This window comes from Diabrotica virgifera, chromosome 4, assembly GCF_917563875.1.
Source record: "Diabrotica virgifera virgifera chromosome 4, PGI_DIABVI_V3a".
Classification (NCBI taxonomy): Eukaryota; Metazoa; Arthropoda; class Insecta; order Coleoptera; family Chrysomelidae; genus Diabrotica; species Diabrotica virgifera.
Genome location: NC_065446.1, coordinates 100,417,008 through 100,439,181, shown reverse-complemented (window position 1 = coordinate 100,439,181; position 22,174 = coordinate 100,417,008). Strand labels below are relative to the sequence as shown.

The 22,174-nt window shown below is 32.8% G+C and overlaps 1 protein-coding gene across 1 annotated transcript in view; it reads right to left on the bottom strand.

The window, feature by feature from the left end:
* Positions 1-57: 57 nt before the first annotated feature.
* The window catches only part of LOC114330257 (UDP-glycosyltransferase UGT5), a 47,442-nt gene continuing 25,325 nt past the window's right edge, over positions 58-22,174 (bottom strand). Inside the window, exons 3-5 of the mRNA XM_028279581.2 lie at positions 11,289-11,825; positions 8,901-9,126; positions 58-336 (exon numbers count right to left, since the gene is read on the bottom strand). Of these exons, the coding sequence (XP_028135382.1) occupies positions 60-336; positions 8,901-9,126; positions 11,289-11,825 (1,040 nt within the window). The 3' untranslated portion in view covers positions 58-59. The remainder of the gene's footprint in view (positions 337-8,900; positions 9,127-11,288; positions 11,826-22,174) is intronic.

Sequence of the window (22,174 nt, the reverse complement as noted above, 5' to 3'; positions counted from 1 at the left end):
ACATAAATGCTTCCATTATGAAAAGTCAAATAATTTAAAATAAGTTTAAATTCATAATCTTAATTAATTTTAATTTTATTTTGTTTTCTTAAAAGTCGATACAATAGAAAACAAAACAAAGAGACTAAAATAACAATGGCTAATACAAACAATAATAGAAACAATACAACATCGACTAAGAAATATTTATACCATGGTAATTGCAATCTTCGACTTCTTAAGTGTTGTGCGCCTTTATGCCTGATAATGTAGTCGATCCAGTGGGTTGCAGTTTGAATTGGTGACATTACTCTGTCGTGGAAGATATTGGAACGCGTTTTAGCATTTTCGGCAAAGCTGAAAGAATTAAATTTACCAATTTAAATATCCAATTTATTTCTGCTTTATAGATTTTGAAAAGGCGTTTGATAGGGACCAACATGATAGACCCATTGAGTATCTAGAAATGATCGGAATAGGTGGTAAATATCTCAGACTTTTACAACATCAATTCTGCTTCAAATCAAATCAAGCTTCAATTCTGGTAGACGGCAAATAAACAGACCTAATTTTCATTCAAAGAGGTGTCAGACGAGGTTGTCTGTTATCCCCAAATTTGATTCACGTATACTCGTAAATATCAGCATCGATCAAGTAATAGCTTACAAATATCTAGAGCATGAGATTAACTTAGGCCGAGATAATCAGAAAACTGAAATACAAAGAATCCGTGTTGAGCTGCCCACCCCCCCACAATTGCAAAAATTAAAATAAAAAACAAATAGCTCTGATTTATGAGCTATTTATGAGCTTTCATATTCCGCACATCAAAAATTTTGAGCTCGTTACACTGAGCAGGAATTTAATATAGGGATATTGAATCGATCTTTGCTACAGAATTACGAGCTATTTATGAGCTCTTGAAATGATATAGTTTCGATTTTTGAGTTCATCCCCTTCACCCCCAAACAACCCTTTAATTGATTTAACTTAAGGGAAACATGCTGAAAAAATTAAAATATATCGTATCGGGGATATAATTCCTATAGCTTATATATTCTAATAATAAACTCTTAAATCACGCGCATTTCGATTATTGAGCTACAACCCCTTCGTAAGAAAACCACCCCATCTTCCCGGCTTAAGAGAGAGTTTTACTTAAAATGTATTAACTTAATTATTTGGCGACTACATATCATTTAATAATTTATCAGCTCCCAAAATAAGCGCATTTAGATCATTAAATTGCAATTTCTTTTGTATAGTGCACTCACTGAAGGTAAAAATCAACTATTACCTTCAATTTCGGTGAACCTTCATGGATTTTCACGAAAATTGGTGAGTGGTTATAGGATACCTCAAGAAACAAAGGTCACATGGTGCTACATTGCGCCTTTACCCTGAGGATGGATACCGCCCCTTTTCGGGGGTGAAAATTATTTTATTAAAAATTACTCCACAAATCGATAGAAGGACAAATTATAAGCATAATTTGGTATATAAAGTTATTAAGTTATAAAGTCAATACTTTTTGTGTTATTAAAGTTCAAAGATTTTAATTATTTTGTTTATGTTAATGTTTAGTAAATCACTGAAACACTGTAAGATTTTCCATAATAGTTAATAGTAGTTTAAAATTCGTATAGCTTATATTCTAAGAATAAACTCTTAAATCACGCGCATTTCGATTATTAAGCTGCAACCCCTTCGTAAGAAATTCACCCCACCTTCTCGGCTTAGTAGAGAATTGTACTTAAAATGAATTAAATTAATTATTTATCGACTACATATCGTTTAATAAATTATAAGCTCGCAAAATACACGCATTTCAATTATTGAATTGCAATTTTCTTTCTATAGTGCAGTCACTGAAGGTAAAAATCAACTGCGACCTTCGATTTCGGTGAACTTCCATTAGTTTTCACGAATATTGGTGAGTGGATAGAGGATACCTCAAGAAACAAAAATAACATGGTACCAACTGGCAGTGATTGCCTAGGGTAAATGTCACCCCTTCTCGGGGTTGAAAATTACTTTATTAAAAATAACTCCACAAATCGATAGTGGGACAAATTCTAAGCAAAATTTGTTATATAATGTTATAAAAATAAATCAATATTTTTTGAGTTATTAAAGATCAAATATTTTAATTTTTGTTAAAAAATGCATGCTTTAAAGCGAGGTTTAATAAATAACTCAAAAACTGTAAGTTTTTACAAACAAGTTTTTTATCACTAAAATTTAAGCTAATAAAAACTATAATAAATTCCTTACTTGTAAAACCATTTAATGCTAATTTAAAGTAAGTTATAGGTAATTGAATATATATATATATATATATATATATATATATATATATATATATATATATATATATATATTGTTTAAGGAGGAGAAAATAATTGGGTAACCAGCTGAATATGGACAAAGTGTACTCTTTTTACTTATTCCAATATATTTCGCCTATTTTCATGGGCATCATCAGGGAAAGCTACAATGTTGGTTATTAGGTAGGTACATAAGATGAATTAGCAGTATACTTACTAAGTGAGAATTGTTGTCACGATGTTTTAAAAGAAGCAAATATAAATAAAATGATAAAAAACTAAAATACAGAAATAACATATCACAAAAGTCCATAATTTAAAATATACATGATGATAGATAAAATTTATATATTGACACAATGAATTGAAAACAAGGTCTGACATTATTTATTTACTTTTATGTTAATTGTCAGTCAAATTTTTTTGGTCATTATCCTATTAAGTTAAACAGTTAAAATAGGTTATCAGCAATCAATATTATTAATTATTTAAGTGAGAGATATTAGCTGAACCTGTTAAATTTTGATTATTTTTATTTTTGTCTAAGAATAGTAAATAAGAGTATATTTCACTCAGGTGATTAATGTCTGATTTTTTGTTGATGCAATTATCACATTGTGCTATAAAAGCCATCTCCGAAAAGATTCTTTTAGTATAATTTTTTTCTATATCTAAAATTTTAAATGAATTATAGTCCATGGTATGGTTATTGTCATTTACATGTGTAGCAAGAGTGCATCTTTCTGGATATAGTCTACTGTCACTTTTGTGGGAAGTAATTCGATCTTTTATCGATCTTGAACTTTGTCCGATATATTCTCTGTCACAATCTGCACATGGGATACTGTAGATATCACTTGGACAAAGTTCAAGATCGATAAAAGATCGAATTACTTCCCACAAAAGTGACAGTAGACTATATCCAGAAAGATGCACTCTTGCTACACATTTAAATGACAATAACCATACCATGGACAATAATTCATTTAAAATTTTAGATATAGAAAAAAATTATACTAAAAGAATCTTTTTGGAGATGGCTTTTATAGCACAATGTGATAATTGCATCAACAAAAAATCAGACATTAATCACCTGAGTGAAATATACTCTTATTTACTATTCTTAGACAAAAATAAAAATAATCAAAATTTAACAGGTTTAGCTAATATCTCTCACTTAAATAATTAATAATATTGATTGCTGATAACCTATTTTAACTGTTTAACTTAATAGGATAATGACCAAAAAAATTTGACTGACAATTAACATAAAAGTAAATAAATAATGTCAGACCTTGTTTTCAATTCATTGTGTCAATATATAAATTTTATCTATCATCATGTATATTTTAAATTATGGACTTTTGTGATATGTTATTTCTGTATTTTAGTTTTTTATCATTTTATTTATATTTGCTTCTTTTAAAACATCGTGACAACAATTCTCACTTAGTAAGTATACTGCTAATTCATCTTATGTACCTACCTAATAACCAACATTGTAGCTTTCCCTGATGATGCCCATGAAAATGGGCGAAATATATTGGAATAAGTAAAAAGAGTACACTTTGTCCATATTCAGCTGGTTACCCAATTATTTTCTCCTCCTTAAACAATTTAAATTGAGTCAGCTATTATTAAACCAAGTTTTCTTTATATATATATATATATATATATATATATATATATATATATATATATATATATATATATATATATATATATATATTTTCTGCGAGTATTCAAATCTAAGAATCCAAGTTTAAATATCGGCAACACGATGCATTTTATAACACTTACTAAATACTTGTCAAAGTACTTAGAAATACTTATCAAATGAGCTCTAGAAAAAGTTGATAGCATCAAAATTTATAGTCAAAAAATTTTTCCAAAAACTTTGTTCTTTTTTTCGAATAACTCTGTTAATTTTTATGGTACCAGGCCCATCCAACTATTTGAAAGGTAATTTCAAGAGCTATAAAACTGTATCACATTTTAATCTTTCTAATACTTTATTTTTTTAGGATAATAGGTTAAAGGACTCCAGTTACATTGTTCTCGTATATAATATCACAAGAGAGAAAATTTTGCCGCCAATATTTTCGACTGGTATGAAAGTTTGTTGCCTGGCAATTTTCGCGAATTAAATTTTGACTTAAATCACGAGACGTCAGTCGAGTGATTTTGTCAAAATTTCATAAGCGAAAATTACCAAAAGGCAACTAACTTGAATGAAACCAGGAGAAAATTTTGCCGGTAAATAATTTCCTCTCGAATGATATTCGACAAGACTATTTCACGAGACAATTAATGCACCATATCAACGAAATATAATCTTTATTTATTTGTTATTACCAGACACTTTCGTGACGGATCTGTCATAATTTTGTCGCGGAGAAATCACGTCGCTAAGGAGTTTTGTCAGTAGGAAACTGCGTTGCTATGAAGTTTTATCAGTTAAAAACAGTCTAGTGAAATAGTCGCAGTAAAATTTAGACTTAAACGTTTTCTATCTTGGTTATTTTGATTCATACAGAAATCAAAAGACAAGTAAAATCTTTGCTAATAAAAAAACTCAAATTTCGTTACCTATCTAAAAATTTTTACGTTTATCGTGTATTGTTGGAGTTATTATCAAAAGCAAATAATGTTGTTCTGAAGCTATTTCCTTGTGGCATTTTTATAATTAAGTATTTTCTATGGGAAATAAGCCACAATTTTACTAAAAAATGAATTTATTAAAGTTTTGAAGCCCAAATCGGTTTTCGTTGTCAAAATACAAAATACAATAGTATTTTGTATTTTGACAACGAAATCCGATTTGGGCTTCGAAACGTTAATAAATTCATTTTTTAGTAAAATTGTGGCTTATTTCCCATAGAAAATACTTAAAAGCAAATAATTTACGAAAATTTGAAAAGTTTAGTTTTTTTAAATCATATATATATTTTTTAAAAATATGCCTTTTAAATCGGTCAAAATGTTTAAGGTCATTACTTATGCTAAAGTAAATAAAGTCTGATAGGGATTACTAAAGATTTTAATTTTTGTGAAAATGGCGTTCGCTTTATTTTTCACTTTTTACTAAAAAATGTGAAAGGGTCCTATTGTTTTCATGTTCATTTGCTTAACATTGATCGTATTAACTTCTTTAGGTGCTCATTTAATAGGTATTTCTGAGTACTTTGACAAATGTATATTAAGTATATTTTATAAAATGCATCGGTTTTCTGTTAATTAGGCTTGAATAATTAGATTTGACTACTCGCCGAAAAAAAAAATACATTTAGTTACCTAAAACTCCCCTTGAATTAATAACAAAAGGTTTTCCAAAGCTTCAATTTTGGTAATGAAAACTTTTTTGTAAAAACTTACAATTTTTAAGTGATGTATGAAAAACCGCTGTAAAACATGTAGCTTTGGATCCCGCGTATGAAAAAAAAGTTGATTAATAGCAAGCTGAACATTTGTTAATAGCTTAAGGGTGTCTAGTCGGACAAACTTTGATATATGGGAACACTGGAACAGGGGAAGTTTTAATTGGGGAACAGGTTAAAAATTTGGAACGGTCAGACCACGAAAATGTCACATGTATTTTGTCCGACAGAAATTAAAATTGATTTGTTACACTTTCATTAAACTCTCATGCAAGAATCAGGCTGCTATTTATCACCAAATGGGAATTATAATGAGTTGAACACGTAGAATATATCAAATGATAGAAATTATGACAGGTGATAAATAGCAGTCTGTTTTTTGCATGAGAGTTTAATGAAAAGGTAACAAATTAATTGGAAGTCTTATCGGACAAAATACATGTGACGTTTTCGTGGTCTGACCGTTCCAAATTTTTAACCTGTTCCCCAATTAAAACTTCCCCTGTTCCAGTGTTCCCATATATCAAAGTTTGTCCGACTAGACACCCTTAAGCTATTAACAAATGTTCAGCTTGCTATTAATCAACTTTATTTCATACGCGGGATCCAGACCCATTTTTTCACGAAAAATTAAAAACTTTGATCTTCAATAACTCAAAAAGTATTGATTTATTTTAATAACTTTGTATAACAAAATCTGCTTATAATTTGTCCTTCTATCGATTTGTGGAGTTATTTTTAATAAAAATAATGTTCACCCCCGAGAAGGGGCATGATCCACCCTCAGGGTAAAAGCGCAAGGTAGCACCATGTCACCTTTGTTTCTTGAGGTATCCTATAACCACTCACCAATTTTCGTTGATGAAGGTTTACCGAAATTGAAGGTAATAGTTGATTTTTACCTTCAGTGACTGCACTATACAAAAGGAGTTGCAATTTAATGATCTAAATACGCGTATTTTGGGAGCTCATAAATTATTAAATGATATGTAGTCGCCAAATAATTAATTTAATGCATTTTAAGTACAACTCTCTTTTAAGCCGGGAAGATGGGGTGGTTTTCTTGTGAAGGGGTTGTAGCTCAATAATCGAAATGCGCGTGATTTAGGAGTTCATTCTTAGAATATATAAGCAATAGGAATTATATCCGCGATACGATATATTTTAATTTTTTTCAGCATGTTTCTCTTAAGTTAAATCAATTAAAGGGTTGTTTGGGGTGAAGGGGATGAGCTCAAAAATCGAAACTATATCATTTCAAGAGCTCATAAATAGTTCGTAATTATGTCGCAAAGATCGATTCAATATCCCTATTTTTAAGTAGTGGGGGGGCTGAGACCCCCCCCCCACTAAAATATTAAATTCCTGCTCAGTGTAACGAGCTCAAAATTTTTTATGTGCGGAATATGAAAGCTCATAAGTAGCTCATAAATCAGCGCTATTTGTTTTTTAATTTTTGCAAGTGGGGGGGGGCAGCTCAACACGGGTATACAAAGAAGAGTAGGTGTCACATAGCCTGCCTTTGGTAGATTAAACAACATTTCCAATTCTAATATTCCAGTCTGTTTAAAAAAATGTTTTTAGCCAATGTGTTTTACGGGGTCTTACATATGGTGCAGAAACACCAACTCTGACAAATGGAACAATAAATAAAATAAAGTTACACAACACGCTATGAAAAGATCAATGTTAGGTATTACCATCAGAGGAAAAGTAAGAGATATAGAAATAAGAAGAAAAACAGATGTCATGGATATAGTCAAAAGAATGGCCATGGCGAAATGCGTTTGGACCGGACATGTTGCCATATTTGCGGATGATAGATGGACCAGAAAGATTCTGAAATGGCGACCAAGACAAGAGACATATCGAAGCAGAGGATGACCACCGACTACATGGACGGATGATGTAACGCGCATCACCACAAATCGGATACAAGAAGCTTAAGATAGAAATAGGTGGAAAATGTTACGGCAGGTTTATGTTCAGCAGTGGACAAATATAGGCTAATTGATGATAGTTATCCGAACGTTTTGAAATAAAAGCTATTATAACACCTTTCACAGATCCTTCAGAAACAATATGTATTTTTTCTTTGTGCGATGAAAGTTCAGACATGCTATTCAGTAATCATTAGACTTAAACAAATATGCAAATAAAGGGTTATAAAATATGCGCATAAATATGCAGTATTTTACGTAAAAATATGCAAAAATATGCAAAAAACATTTGAAAATATTTACAAAAATATTAAAATAATATGAAATATCTTCACATGTTATATTAATTAACATGGTCGTATGTATTTTACAAACTAAGTTTATGTAATTAAATACTTAATTATTTTAACAAATAAATAATATTATTTCGAATTGTGGTAACAATAAATTATCAAATTCTGTTCAAAATTTTTTAACAAAAACTTGAATGACTTCTATCTGAGTATATATTGCCACAAAATGAGCAATAAACTTTATCCATATCCACAGATAGGTCTTTAAAAGTAGGTTTTATCCAAGTTGAAACACAGTTTATTTTCGGCATTTTCAAAGCACAATAATTATTCACAAATTACAAAAACACGTGTTCAGGGCTTTAATTTTACGATGGGAAAACTGACCCTCAAAATAAAAATGTTTACCTTCTGTATAAACTGCAGATTTTGGAACCCTCATATTCAAGGAAAAAACGTGACAAAACTATAGGCCGCTATCTCTTATTAGTTTGATACTACCTACATTCTGATACCAAAAATTTGAATTTGAATATAAGAGATTATAAAACAAAATTAAATATTAAGATTTCCAAGTTATTTGTTACATTAATATAAAAATGGGTATATACAACCAAAATTTTTAATTATATTATGCACTTTATGCACACTTTTATAAAAATATTATGCAAAATTTGACATTGCTGTATTTTTTATGCATACTATGCAAAATATGCAATTTGCATATTTGCCTAAGTCTAGTAATCATCCTACTTTTTTCTTGTCGATGACAACCCTAAATTGATTTTTATTAAGTGTTAATAAGAAAAGGTTTCACTACTTACCAGTGGCGCACCTAGAATTTTTTCTGGTGGGGGGGGTTGGCTTGGACACCGAAATTTTTGCTTGTGAAAGACAAGATTTTTATATGCCCTGGGGAGAGCCCTGGGAATTTTTATATGCCCCCAAACCTACCACCCCCTTGAGTTCGCCACTGCTACTTACCTAGAGTTTGTTAAAAGCTGCTGTAAATAAGAATATATTGCTTCTTCGGAGAACTTAGGGTCATGGTACGGAAGGGATAAAGCATATCCTTCCTGCACTCCGTTAATAGCATTCGAGGCTTGGTCGTAAAATACAGGAATTGCAAGGACCGGCACTCCACAATAAATCGATTCGTAAAAGCTTAAAAGTCCTCCATGAGTAATGAAAACTTTTACATTGGGATGAGCTGAAACAAATGAATATTCCATTTAAACAACTTAAGTTGGCTACTTTTTACATAAACTACTACCCCAAACGCTAGTTTGGGTTCAGAAAACAACAAGGAACAATTGAACAAGTACATAGTGTTGTAAAACACATCAGAAGTGATCTAGAACATAAAAGGTATTGCGCTACGTCATTCCTGGACATTGGTCAGCTCTTTGACAAGATATGGCATGCTGGTCTCCTATTTAAGCTAAAAAAAATATTCTCCATCCTTTCCAGCAAATCCTAAAAAACTATATATATTTCCAACCGGCTACCGACATTTCCTAGTCAACCAGAATAATGAATACACAAGCCTAGGACCAATAAAAGCCGGAGTATCACAAGGAAGTATCCTGTGACCAATTTTGTACTAGCTCTACACTGCTGACCTACCGACAAGTAACAGAATAACGTATACAACTTTTGCTGATGACACTTCTGTACTAGTCTCTCACCATGATCCAATCACAGCATCCAGAAATCTTCAAAAATATCTTAACCATGTAACTTTCACCATGAAAAACAAACATGTCCAAATGTAACTCTGAACGAAATACAGCTCATACAAACCGATACTGTCAAGTACTTAGGAATCCACCTTGATAGAAGATTAACTTGGCCAAAGCACATTTTCAAAAAAGAAACAACTAAGAATAAAATTCCAAGAAATGTACTGGATCATCGGTTGTAAGCTACTGATATATAAAGCCATATTAAATCAGTGTGGACCCATGATATCCAACTATGGGGGACAGCCAGTCAAACAAACCTAGAAATACTGCAGAGATTCCAGAACAAATTCCTTAGAACAATGCTGACAGCCTCTTGGTATGTACCAAAATGTGAAAAGAGAGTGATCAATGGATCTCCACTACAGGTCAAAATTTTCAGTCAAATATTGTTGAAGTGAAAACTTCTTTAGGGACGTTGTGCGATTTTTGGATAGGGGAAAAAGCATTGAATTTGCGACCGTCATCGCGACCGTCATCGCGACCGTCATTGCGACCGTCATCGCTTATGCTATATATTATTTGTATGTATATTATATAAATTGTGTAGAGATATTTAAATTTAAAATAAATGTAAAACCTATTTTAGGATGGGGAAAAAGGATTTATTTCGCGACCGTTATCGCGACCGCCATCTCTTCGGCGAAATAAATTTTGTACGTATCTATATTACGTGTATGTACACATAAATTGTAAAGAAGTATTTAAATTTAAAATAAATGATAAACCTATTTTTGGATGGAGAAAAATATTTATTTCGCGACCGTCATCGCGAAAAAGTATTAATTGCCCACCGTCATCGCTTCGAAGAAATAAATTTTTGAAGTGAAAACTTCTTGAGGGACGTTGTGCACTTTTTGGATGGGGAAAAGTATTAAATTAGCGACCGTCATCGCTTCAAAGAAATACATTTTTGAAGTGAAAAGTTCTTGAAGGACGTTTTGAACTTTTTGGATGGGGAAAAGTATTAAATTAGCGACCGTCATCGCGACCGTCATCCCTTCGACGAAACAAATTTTTGAAGTGAAAACTTCTTTGGGGACGTTGTGTACTTTTTGGATGAGAAAAAGTATTAAGCTAGCGACCGTCATCGCTTCCACGAAATAAATATTTGAAGTGAAAACTTCTTGACGGACGTTGTGCACTTTTTGGATGGGGAAAAGTATTAAATTAGCGACCGTCATCGCTTCGACGAAATAAATTTTTGAATTGAAAATTTCTTTACGGACGTTGTGCACTTTTTGGATGGGGAAAACGTATTGAATTTGCGACCATCATCACTTCGCTGAAATAAATGTTGTACGTATATAAATTATGTGTATGTATACATAAATAGCTTATCGCATTTGCAAAGCGTATATAATATAGGTATAGCACTTCTTTTTGGATGGGGAAAAAGCATTGAGCTCGTAATTTATATACTAGAAGAAGTTTTCACTTCTGTCGGCACTCCCACGAGTGCCTTAAATTTTTTCTTATTTAACGACAGGTTATAAATATTACAAAACTTTAAAATATCTACATTTGTTTAAAATATAAAGAAAGTTTTATAACTTTTATAATACTATTAAAAAAAATATCATAAAATTTCTTTCTCATGAATGGTTTTATAAGAAAATAATGTATTCACCTAACACTTCCATTTGCGGTACCCATTTCTCTATCCTAACATTTGCTGGCTTTCCTGGTAAGACTTCTGCCTCCCATTTCCATAGCACATTCTGTTTTAGTCTCTTAAAAGCTTGTATAAAGTATTGCATCTTATCAAAACTCATCCCACTGCTCTTTAGATGAGAACCCATACTGAAATATATAACACCGTCTGTAGACTCGTCCAGATATCGTTGAAGGTTCTCTGGTAAGATCCCTGCTGGTTGAATATGTAATCCTCCTACGTTGATCAAATTGGGCACCAGAGGTTTTGACGGGGTGAAGCTTTCATGGGAATTAGTAAGCACCAATGAAACGTTGGTCAGTAGTTCAAAAATATCGGGACATCCAGGAAAATGCTGTTGAATCAGTTGGTTATGTTGAGGTAAAAAGTATAACTGGTTAGCTAAGTATTCAAAACTGTATATTATGGTGTTATGTACTCTTTGAAAAAAGTTCATGTCTGTTGGAAAATTAGTATAGGGCATGGGATTGTAAGCAAGTTCGGTCGGGCTACCTGAAACAAATTTTTTATTTATTATTAAACAGAAATAGTCTATTTTCTATTTTAACCCGGTAGCAGTCGCACCGTTAGAAAAAATATCACATTTTATCTTTTTCCGTGATAACTTGATGAAAATTTTTTGCAACATGGCCTTCCACTCGTATGTGCCTCTAGGAGGACCGTAGTAATACGTGGATTTTTTTATTTTTTAATATTTTTTTGTGAAATTTATGTAAAATGGTTAAAAATAGATATTTTTAACATAAGTAAATAAAAATATTATAAAATAGAAATTTGTCTTAAATTCGTATTTAAAGTTTTGTGAGATTTTTTCTCTACGCTCGACTACTCACGTGACAGAAGTGAGCGCGACTGCTCCCGGGTTATTATAAATCAAATTCTTAATATCCCAAGCACAAGCACCATCATCATCATGGGTGGTGGTGGGTCTTGACCTGTTCTCGAATTAGGTTCTTCTTCCAATCCTTCGCCTAGGTATTCCAATTTCGTTCTCTTAACACTCATAAGTCGTCTTCAACCTGGTCCTTAAATCATGCTCTGAACGTGCCTCATTTCCTCACTCAGCTGGTCTTTGATTATAAATGTATTTTGGTGGTTTTATCTCGTTCATTCTCTCTAAGTGGCTTAGCCACCTAGCCTGTATATTTTGATGAACGTACCAATACCAGGTTCACTATAAAGGCTGTAAAGTTCAAAAATGTAGCGCCCACGCCATAATCAGTTTACCTGCACGGCCTTATAAATATGTCTGAGGATTTTACGTTCAAAATACGCCTAAACATTCTTCATCTCTTTTTGTCATCGTCCACGTTTCTGACTTTTAACTGAAAACGGGCTTGATAAGAGTTCTATTTTAATATTTTCGTTCTTTTTGTGACTATTTTTGATGTTAAAAGTTTCATTAATCCATAGTATGATCTGTTTGCTGGATATATACGTCTGTTGATTTCTGCAGTTATTGTCTTACTTTGGTTGATTTGTGAGCTTTTCTTTTGAAATGAGGTGGAAAGATTCATAAATCTGTGTCCCTAGTAGGTAAGGTGTCCCTAGTACTGTTGGATTCAACCAAACCAGAGACATACGCCGACGGCACGGTGTCAAAACTAAGTGACAGAGGGCCCCCTTCGGACATCCCTGCCAGGTCACCTGCCAACTAAAACCACCCCCTCTTCGATCCGACGTATCCCTGGACGAGTTCATTAGCGAACGAAACATGGGGTGTCCTTAGAACTATTTATTATATCTACAGCACTTACCTACTAGCGGTGAGCGTGTAGGGAAAAGATCTAGTTACCAAGCGGAGGAACTTGGGAACATTAAAAAAAAGAGAAGGTAACTGGATACATTTTTATACAATAAAGAAGAAAGAAAGAAATAAATAAAGATTTTTTTTTATAATTTTTTTTACAGTTGACCGCTATGAAGGAGGTAGACTCTCTCACCCAGCTTGTTCTACTCTTTCCATTATAGACTTTCTTTTCATGATGTTTGTTATATGGTCGATTATACACTCGAAATTCTCTTTGCTGGTCATTGCAATCTGAATGATGTTGTTGGGCGAGATAGCGCCAAACCTATTCTGCAGCCTTTGTTGTTCTACGACGAAAACATTACACCGGAAGATGCAATGTTCCGCATCGTCCCTCTCGTGACACGTGGTGCATATGTCATCGTTGGTTTTTTTGATCCCATATGTGTAAGACCTAAAAGATCCATGACCCGTCAGGAACTGAGTAAGGTAGTAATTTACCCGTTTAAATTTATAGTTGTACCAAGCTACAACATCGGGGATCAGCGTTTTGGTCCAGCGAGCCTTCGTGGTCTGTACCTCTCATTCACTTTGCCATTCCATTAGCATGTTTAATCGTATGGTCCTTCTCGCCTGTGGTAAGTGGCCATCGCGTACTTCATACAGCATTTGTCTCTCTTTGGCTAACAGGTGAATAGGAAGCGTGACCAAATTTGTGATCCTAGATATATGAACTCCCTTACTCCACATTATGCGAAATGCATGAAAGAACATCCTGTTTGAAGAATCTCAGAACCAGTGGCGTAGCGTGAGTGTCGGCCGCCCGGGGCGGAAGACAATTTTGCCGCCCTCTTATTTAGGTATTTTAATTTATTGTATACTATACACTACATACATTAATTATAGAGAACTTTTCGGCGAGAACAGTCATCATTATTTTGCATTATACAGGTTGGATTAAATAAAAAAGTTTATCTAAGTTTTACAATCACGTTTATTAATACAAAAATTCTTTTACTTTAACCAATTAGATACATTGATATAACTTAGGTACCTATTACTTAAGATTAGGTAGGTACACCTTGACGATCGACAAAATTAAATAAAATCAATTTTTAATTAGAAGTAGAACGATACTGTTATATTTTTATTTTTATTGAAAGTAATATGAATTAAATTAGTTTAATAAAATTAAATAATTAATTAAATATTAAATAATTAATAATTAAAAAATTAATAATTAAGTAAATAATTTAGTAATTAATATGAATAAAAAAGTTTAGAATTAAAAACAAAACCTCCGTCTTTAATTAAAAATGTATACGTCTAGTTTTTTTAAGAGCAAAGTCTTTTATTGCAGCGTCAATGTCTATAGAATCACACACCTCTTGCTCAATAGACAAAATAGCCAAATTAGTTAGTGCATTGTCGATCTTAAATATTTTTTAATCAATTTCAATTTTGAAAAACCCATCTCACAGCTGGCATTGCTTATAGCAACTGTGAAAAATATTCGGAACATTATTAAAATATTAAGCAGAGTACCTTCCAGCTTGGATTTAACTATAAATTTAAATAATTCCAGTTAGTCTGCATTAATCAATTTCGTTGCCTTTAGCAGCAACGAATGTCCGCAGTCCAAGTTTTTCCAGCTTGAAACCCTGCTCGTCAGTTTCGTCAGATGCGTAGTCTAGGTCTAGATTACATTCAGTGTTGTCTGGATCTAATAATATAGCCGGCGCCGGCGTTAGATAAACAAACTTATCCGTTGAATTCTGTAGCTGTTGAGAACGCTCACGAATTTCTACAATAGCTCTATCTAACAAAGAAAACAGCTTTCGTCTCAACTCATTTTCACAAGATAAGTTAGCACCTCTAGTTCCGTCATCAAAAATATGTTTTCTTGTTATGCGCCTCCGAGGTTTTATGGAAATTCCAAGGTCTTCACACATATTTCACTTCATATGTAGCACAGGTTGCCACAGGCCCAAAAAAACAAAGAAAGGAAAATGACTGCATCGAAACTAGTAAAACGCCTGCATCTGTCCTAGTGTTTAAGCTTTCACCTGCCTCTGTCAGTTTTTCAAAAGTGACGAGAATGTCTTTGTAATGATGCCATATCACATTTATGGCATCGCCTCTTGCACTCCACCGTGTGTCTTGAATCATTCTTTTGCCTGTAGCTGCTATCAGCAGAACTTCCCAACGATGTGTCGATGAGGAAAAAAAGAATAGTAACGTTCTAAAGTACCGAAAGAAGTTGTGCTGATTGTTAGTCATAAACGGGGAATTTCCACAAGACAGTATAGAGACGTTGTTGCCAGTCGCTACAAAATATCATTCAAAGAAAAGGAATTCCCCGAATTCGTCACAAAATAAGTAATGAAAAATTCCGTGCTTCTTTCAATCGGCCCAAAATTGTAGTTGCGATAAAAATATAAAATGGTTCAAATATTTACAAAATATTTTTATTATTTATTGTTAAATTTTGCCGCCCCTAAAAAGTGCCGCCCGGGGCGCACCGCCCCTGCCGCCCCTACTACGCTACGCCACTGCTCAGAACCTGGTTCAACACAACAACTGGGCAGCTTTTCCACGCTGCTGTAGATAAAATTAAGATTGCCATGATGATTGCCAACATTCGTCGCGGATAGTCACATTAAGAAGAAGACTTCTTCGAAAGTATATGTTACAAGCGTTAGATATTCGGGTTTTCCTACTTGATTATTGGTTGACACCTTTATATACTTAGTTTTATTAATATTAACGTGTAGCTCCATTCTTTTTGCTGCTGCTTCCAATGGCGTGAACGATTGGACCAGATCCGCCTTTCTTTTTGCTATTAATAATGGTTCCTCTCATTGTTATCCCAGACTCTCTAATAGCTTCTTCTAGGGCAATTTTAAATAGGATGCACAATAGATTATCATCTACCTGTCGAGATCAAAGGGCCTAGCCGGGTAAGATGGTGAAAAGTGCCCCCAACTCAATTTAAATTCCATATAGGTCACTTTTTAGCACATATAGAGGAACTCACTTTCTGAAATTTTTAGCCCCCTAGGTGGTCACGTGACCCCCCTAGAGCCTAATTGGGCTTTTTATGTTTTTATTTTTTATCTCAGCCGCGTCAAGAGCTAGCCAAAAACTTTATGTAAAAAAGTTGTAAGTTTCAAAAAGATCTATAAGAAAAAATTTTTTGACGGGAAATTCGAATTTTTAGAACAATTTTAAAGTTTTAAATAACTCTGAAAAAAAAAACTAAGACACTCGTTTTTACGAAAATCAATTATAATGTGTATTTTTGCACAATATTTCACCCTGAATTTTTTCAAATTTTTAAAATTGGTGAAACGTACCTTTAAAAATAAAAAAACCGCATTTTTTCGGTTTTTTTTTCGTTTTTGATACAGTTTAATACATATTTTTCAAAAAAGGTAACACCGTCACTAAAATAGGTAAAAAAAATGAAAAATAATTGGGTTTGCTTAATAAAATTTTTTTGTAACGCCATCCATTTTCAAGATACGGGGCGTTGAAGAAAACAAAATTTTACACATTTTTTACGATTTTGCTGAAACTAATGGCAACATTGCAATAAAATTTGGGAGGTTTTAAGAGGTAGTTATTGTGCATTTTTGACATACAATTAAGAATTTTATATTCATCATTGGCGCGCATACGGGTAATGGTCTGAACTTTTTAAAGAAAAAAAGATGGTACGCCACTGTCATATTTGAAATTAACAATCATTTTTGAATTCCTCGTTCCATTTGTGACAAAAAATCTATCTTCTCATTTTTTCATACGACGCGCCTTTTTGTTGCAAAAAATAAAATATCTTAACGCTTCCAAAGTATTCGAATTAATTTTTATAATGGATGTACGAGTTTATGTATTATGTAGAAACTACTAGAAGTTCGAATGCTTTGTAAGGATTAAGATCTTTTATTTTTTGAATAAAAATTCCGCGTCGTATGAAAAAATGGGAAGATAGATTTTTTGTCACAAATGGAACGAGGAATTCAAAAATGATTGTTAATTTGAAATATGACAGTGGCGTACCATATTTTTTTCTTTAAAAAGTTCAGACCATTACCCGTATGCGCGCCAATGATGAATATAAAATTCTTAATTATATGTCAAAAAATGCACAATAACTACCTCTTAAAACCTTCAAATTTTAATGCAATGTTGCCATTAGTTTCGGCAAAATCGTAAAAAATGTGTAAAATGTTGTTTTCTTCAACGCCCCGTATCTTGAAAATGGATAGCGTTGCAAAAAAATTTTAATAAGCAATTATTTTTCATTTTTTTTACCTATTCTAGTGACGGTGTTACCTTTTTTGAAAAATATGTATAAAACTGTATCAAAAAACGAAAAAAAAACCGAAAAAATGCGGTTTTTTATTTTTAAAGGTACGTTATACCAATTTTAAAAATTTGAAAAAATTCAGGGTGAAAGATTGTGCAAAAATACATATTATAAAATTGATTTTCGTAAAAACGAGTGTCTTAGTTTTTTTTAAGAGTTATTTAAAATTTTAAAATTGTTCTAAAAATTCTAATTTCCCGCCAAAAAATTAAAAAAAAAATTTTCGTATAGATCTTTTTGAAACTTACAACTTTTTTAAATAAACTTTTTGGCTAGCTCTTGATGCGGCTGAGATAAAAAATAAAAACATAAAAAGCCTAATTAGGCTCTAGGGGGGTCACGTGACCACCTAGGGGGCTAAAAATTTCAGAAAGTGAGCCCCCTATATGTGCTAAAAAGTGGCCTATATGGAATTTAAATCGAGTTGGGGGCGCTTTTCACCATCTTACCCGGCTAGGCCCTTTGTGTATGGAGACTTCTTGATACCCCGTTCTGCACTATAACCGTACACTCGACTGTTGAGGAGGCTACTTTCATCAATTTCACTAGGTGTAAATTGGGATATCGAATTCTACCATGGCTTTGTACAGCGTGTTTCTACATACTCTATCATAGGCATATCTAAAATTCACAAATAAATGGTGAGTAGCTTCTCTTAATGTTGGGCCACAGTAACATTAACGTCTAACGTCCATTATCGTATTAATTGACACACCAAAAATGATGGAATAAAATGCGCGTTAAAGTGACTGGCCACACTTATTTTGGCGCGTAGTCAGCAGAAAACGCGTTTTTTAATCGAATAATTTCAAGATCGAAGTCGAAGCTGCTACGTTGTTATATTTTATGAGTGCTAATTATTATTTTGTGAATTTATTATTTTATAAACGGATCAAGCAAAAAACCAAGACTCGCAAAAAAAATGCACAGAAAACGAACACGGTAATGACATCAAATGCAAACCAGCTTGTTTTATATACCTCATTCGTTCCCATTATGGTGGGAAGCGGGGTTTGATTAACAGGAACGCACTATGTTCTCATAACTCCTTTATTTGGTTCAATTAGTACCATATAAGTGTATTCAGTTGATAGGTGATTACATAGTTCTGCTATAACGGCAGCAAACTCCCGAACCTAACTAAATAACTCTACTGACCCACTAATGACTCAAATCTGATCGTGTTCCCATATTTATCAAATACTTCGTTATGTAAATATGTTTGTATATATTCTCGTTAGTGTGTCAAAATGAATAATCGACCTTGTTGATCTAAGCAAAACGTGGACTTTAGCTAAGGTGTTCTACTTTGCAATTATTATAACAAATATGCGTGATGTTTATTGTTTTATAAATAAATATCTGACGAATAAGTTAATTGGTTTAAGGATTTTTAAAAGATCTTAATAATGAGATAAATCCCATTATACCATCCCCCTTAGAAAGAAAATTTTCTGAGCCATGTACCGTGCTTCCTTTTTCCTCCTCGAAGAGAAGAAAATTTTCTTACTATCATCATCAACTGATTACGTTATATGTATAGATTTATACAAATTTTTACAAAAAAAAATATATAAACAAAATTTACAAATATATACAATTTATTTCACTAATTATATCAAACATCGTCTATTCTTAGTTATTTCTTTCCTTATGACTCGCGAAAATCTATACTCAGAAATTGTATTTTATACTTTACTTTGATTTCAGAGGTTTAAAAAAAATTACAACTCCTACATTTGAACTTACTTGTTAATTCTACTTCTTTACTGGATCTTTAAGACAAATCTTTTGATGTCCTCAAATTTTACATATTCTTCTATTAGAAATTATCTCTTTTTTTCTTCTTCTTCTTCTTGTCTGGTACTTCACAATAATTACATACTTCTTCATTTTCTTTATACTTAGTACTTTCTTCATCGTATACTATTAAACATATCTCTTCTTCTTATTATTATTATTCATATTTACGCATTTAATTAGTTTAAGGATTTTTAAAAGATCTTAATAATGAGATAAATCCCATTATACCATGTCAGATTTTAACGATTTTTTATATTTATTTAAATGGGTCCTATAGTATCCCATAAGTGTGTCTTTTTTCTTTTTAAAATTTTCGACCGTCGCTGGAAAAGATAATGATTGCACAATTCGACGCCAAGCGTCACCATGAACACCACGATTTTTATGTGATTTTTGTCGGGGATCTCATAAACAAGATTCGGTTTCAAACACTGTTAAAATTTAATTATTTTCTCATTACTCCACTCCATTTTCGTGGAATAGTGTCTATGTAACCTATTTCACAAAACAAATTACTCACAGTAATTACAAGTGTAGCAACAACAACGCGATATGTAATGGATTAACTCCTTTGTAGTGTCGAAAGAAACCGACACCCGATCTATCGCCTAACGTTTAACGGCATTATTAATGGCATTAACAAATTAGAGCGCTAAGTCATGGCTACACCTAACGCGTTAGTCAAATAACGCGTTAATTAACGGCATTAGACGTTACTGTGGCCCCAGCATTAGAATGAATATTTGATGAATAGTATACACCTACATTGTATTCCCGTAACAGTAACATCACCCTGGATGTGGTAAATTTTACAACTCTTTAATTACTCTTATTGCATATCCCTCTTGTCGTTTTCCCATTACTGAGGATCGTGATTTCTTCCAGTATTCCTAACAATTTTTTTCCATTGGCCTCTATCTTCAGCTGCTCTAAGAGCTTCGCAGAATGAGTTTCCAGCTGAATTCTTAATTTGGTCGGACCATCTAGTTGGTGATCGTCCTCTTGATCTTCTCCCCGGAACGATTTCAGAAACAATTAATCTCTCCAAACTATCGTCACCTCTACGAACCACGTGATCGAATAATTTCAGAATTCGTTGCAGACATATTGAGGACAGCCTTTTTTAATCTCGAATTTGTTTATAATGGAAACGTTTGTCCTATGAGCTGTTTAAGGCATGCGCAGCATTCTTCTCCAGCACAACACCTCAAAGACATCAATTTTTTGGCGCTCGCATACGCGAAGAGCCCAAGTCTCTGAGGAGACGTTAATTTGTCCAATTCGTTCCTTTATTTGCGCATGTGCAAGAAATATCATATTGAATTTAGTGCCAAAATTTAAATTATGGGCAGTGGACTTATCACGGCTAAGAAAAAAGATAATAAATAATATTATTCTTTCTTCAACTACTAGATTTCATACTTTCGTATTATCTTAATATGCTTTTAAACAAATGTTAGTGTAGATTTCAATTAAATTATTTATCTTTTAGATATGTGATAGAAACAAATGAAGCAAGTCTAAACTAAAAAAATAGGTTAGGTTAAATAACAATATTTTCAAATAGATTGGATAAGTAGATACGAATTAAAATGGACCATTGCCAACGGAAAAGACGCTATTATTTTATCAGATTGGACACTTTACTACTACACATTTATTTTAGAGTGTAGTGTGCTTAAAGTGCAATTAAAACAATTGATGGATTCCACAGTTACTTTAGTCGAGGCATTGAAGGATTGAAGTGTCGATTTTTTTGCAGTAAGACGGATTTTAATGCGGATTGGTGCGTTAGATTCGTGAGAATGTCAGGAAATTTTGTGAACTAATGTAATGAATAAGAAATCTCAAATTGCATTTGTGCATAAGAAAAATGCATTTCAAAAGTGCATTTTGAAATAGAAATTATTATAAATTTGCAACTCGGTAATTTTTTTTACTCGGGGTTTTTGGGGTCGCTGAAAACGAATATGAGGTCGGCAAGAGTGTGCAAACTACCTGGTGCCTGCAGCGGGTGTAATAAACGTCTTCCTCTGGAGTATTATGGTAATTTATCATATAATTAGTTTAAACTCGTTACTCGGGGGTTTTTGGGGTAATCTATTTTCTTCGATGTAACTATAGTGATCGAAAAGGGTGGTATTTTTATTATAAATAAACATAAATTTTTATTATTATAATATATTTATGGTTAAAAAAGTTCATTATACAAAATTTATCGTAATTTATCTTTAAAATTCATTTTCTTCATCATTATCATCTTCTTCTTCATTATTGCCTTCCTCTCTCGAGTCCAACGCAATATTTGTGCAATCAGAGCCTGCACAATTTTTGCAAGCTAAATTACAAACTAACCCATGCTTCCTGCACCCGCATGAGTTGGCGCAGTCTGACTTACAACTAGAGAAAATTAAATTTAAAATGTTTGGAGGAACAGGTGGCTGAGTCATTCTAACTGGAATTAATACATTATTTTGTAATTCCCATCCCCAATCGGTTGGGTTCATGTTACTGTCCTTTCCATGCAGCCAAATTTGTGTTTGTAAAAATACCCGTTTTAAATGCTGGGTAAATGCATCAACAGCTGAAATAATTTTTCCAATGATTATCTTCTTATTTTTGGCAATAGCCATTAAGTACATTCTGTATCGGTAAGTTTCAGCTAATTGGATATTACTCAGTTTAAACTGCTCAGGAATATTCGGTTTCCTGAAACTTATCGGGGCATTGTACATGGCCACAAGAAGTTGGCAGCCGTGGTCAATAATTTCATTATGGGGTACAACATACAGTAAACCAAATGTGCTTGAGAGTCTAGCAAAACCTCTGGAATAGAACAAACTCAAAACTCCATAATATTCAACCCAGAATACCTGCTTTAAAAATACCAGCACTTTGTAGAAGGGACAAAGTTGT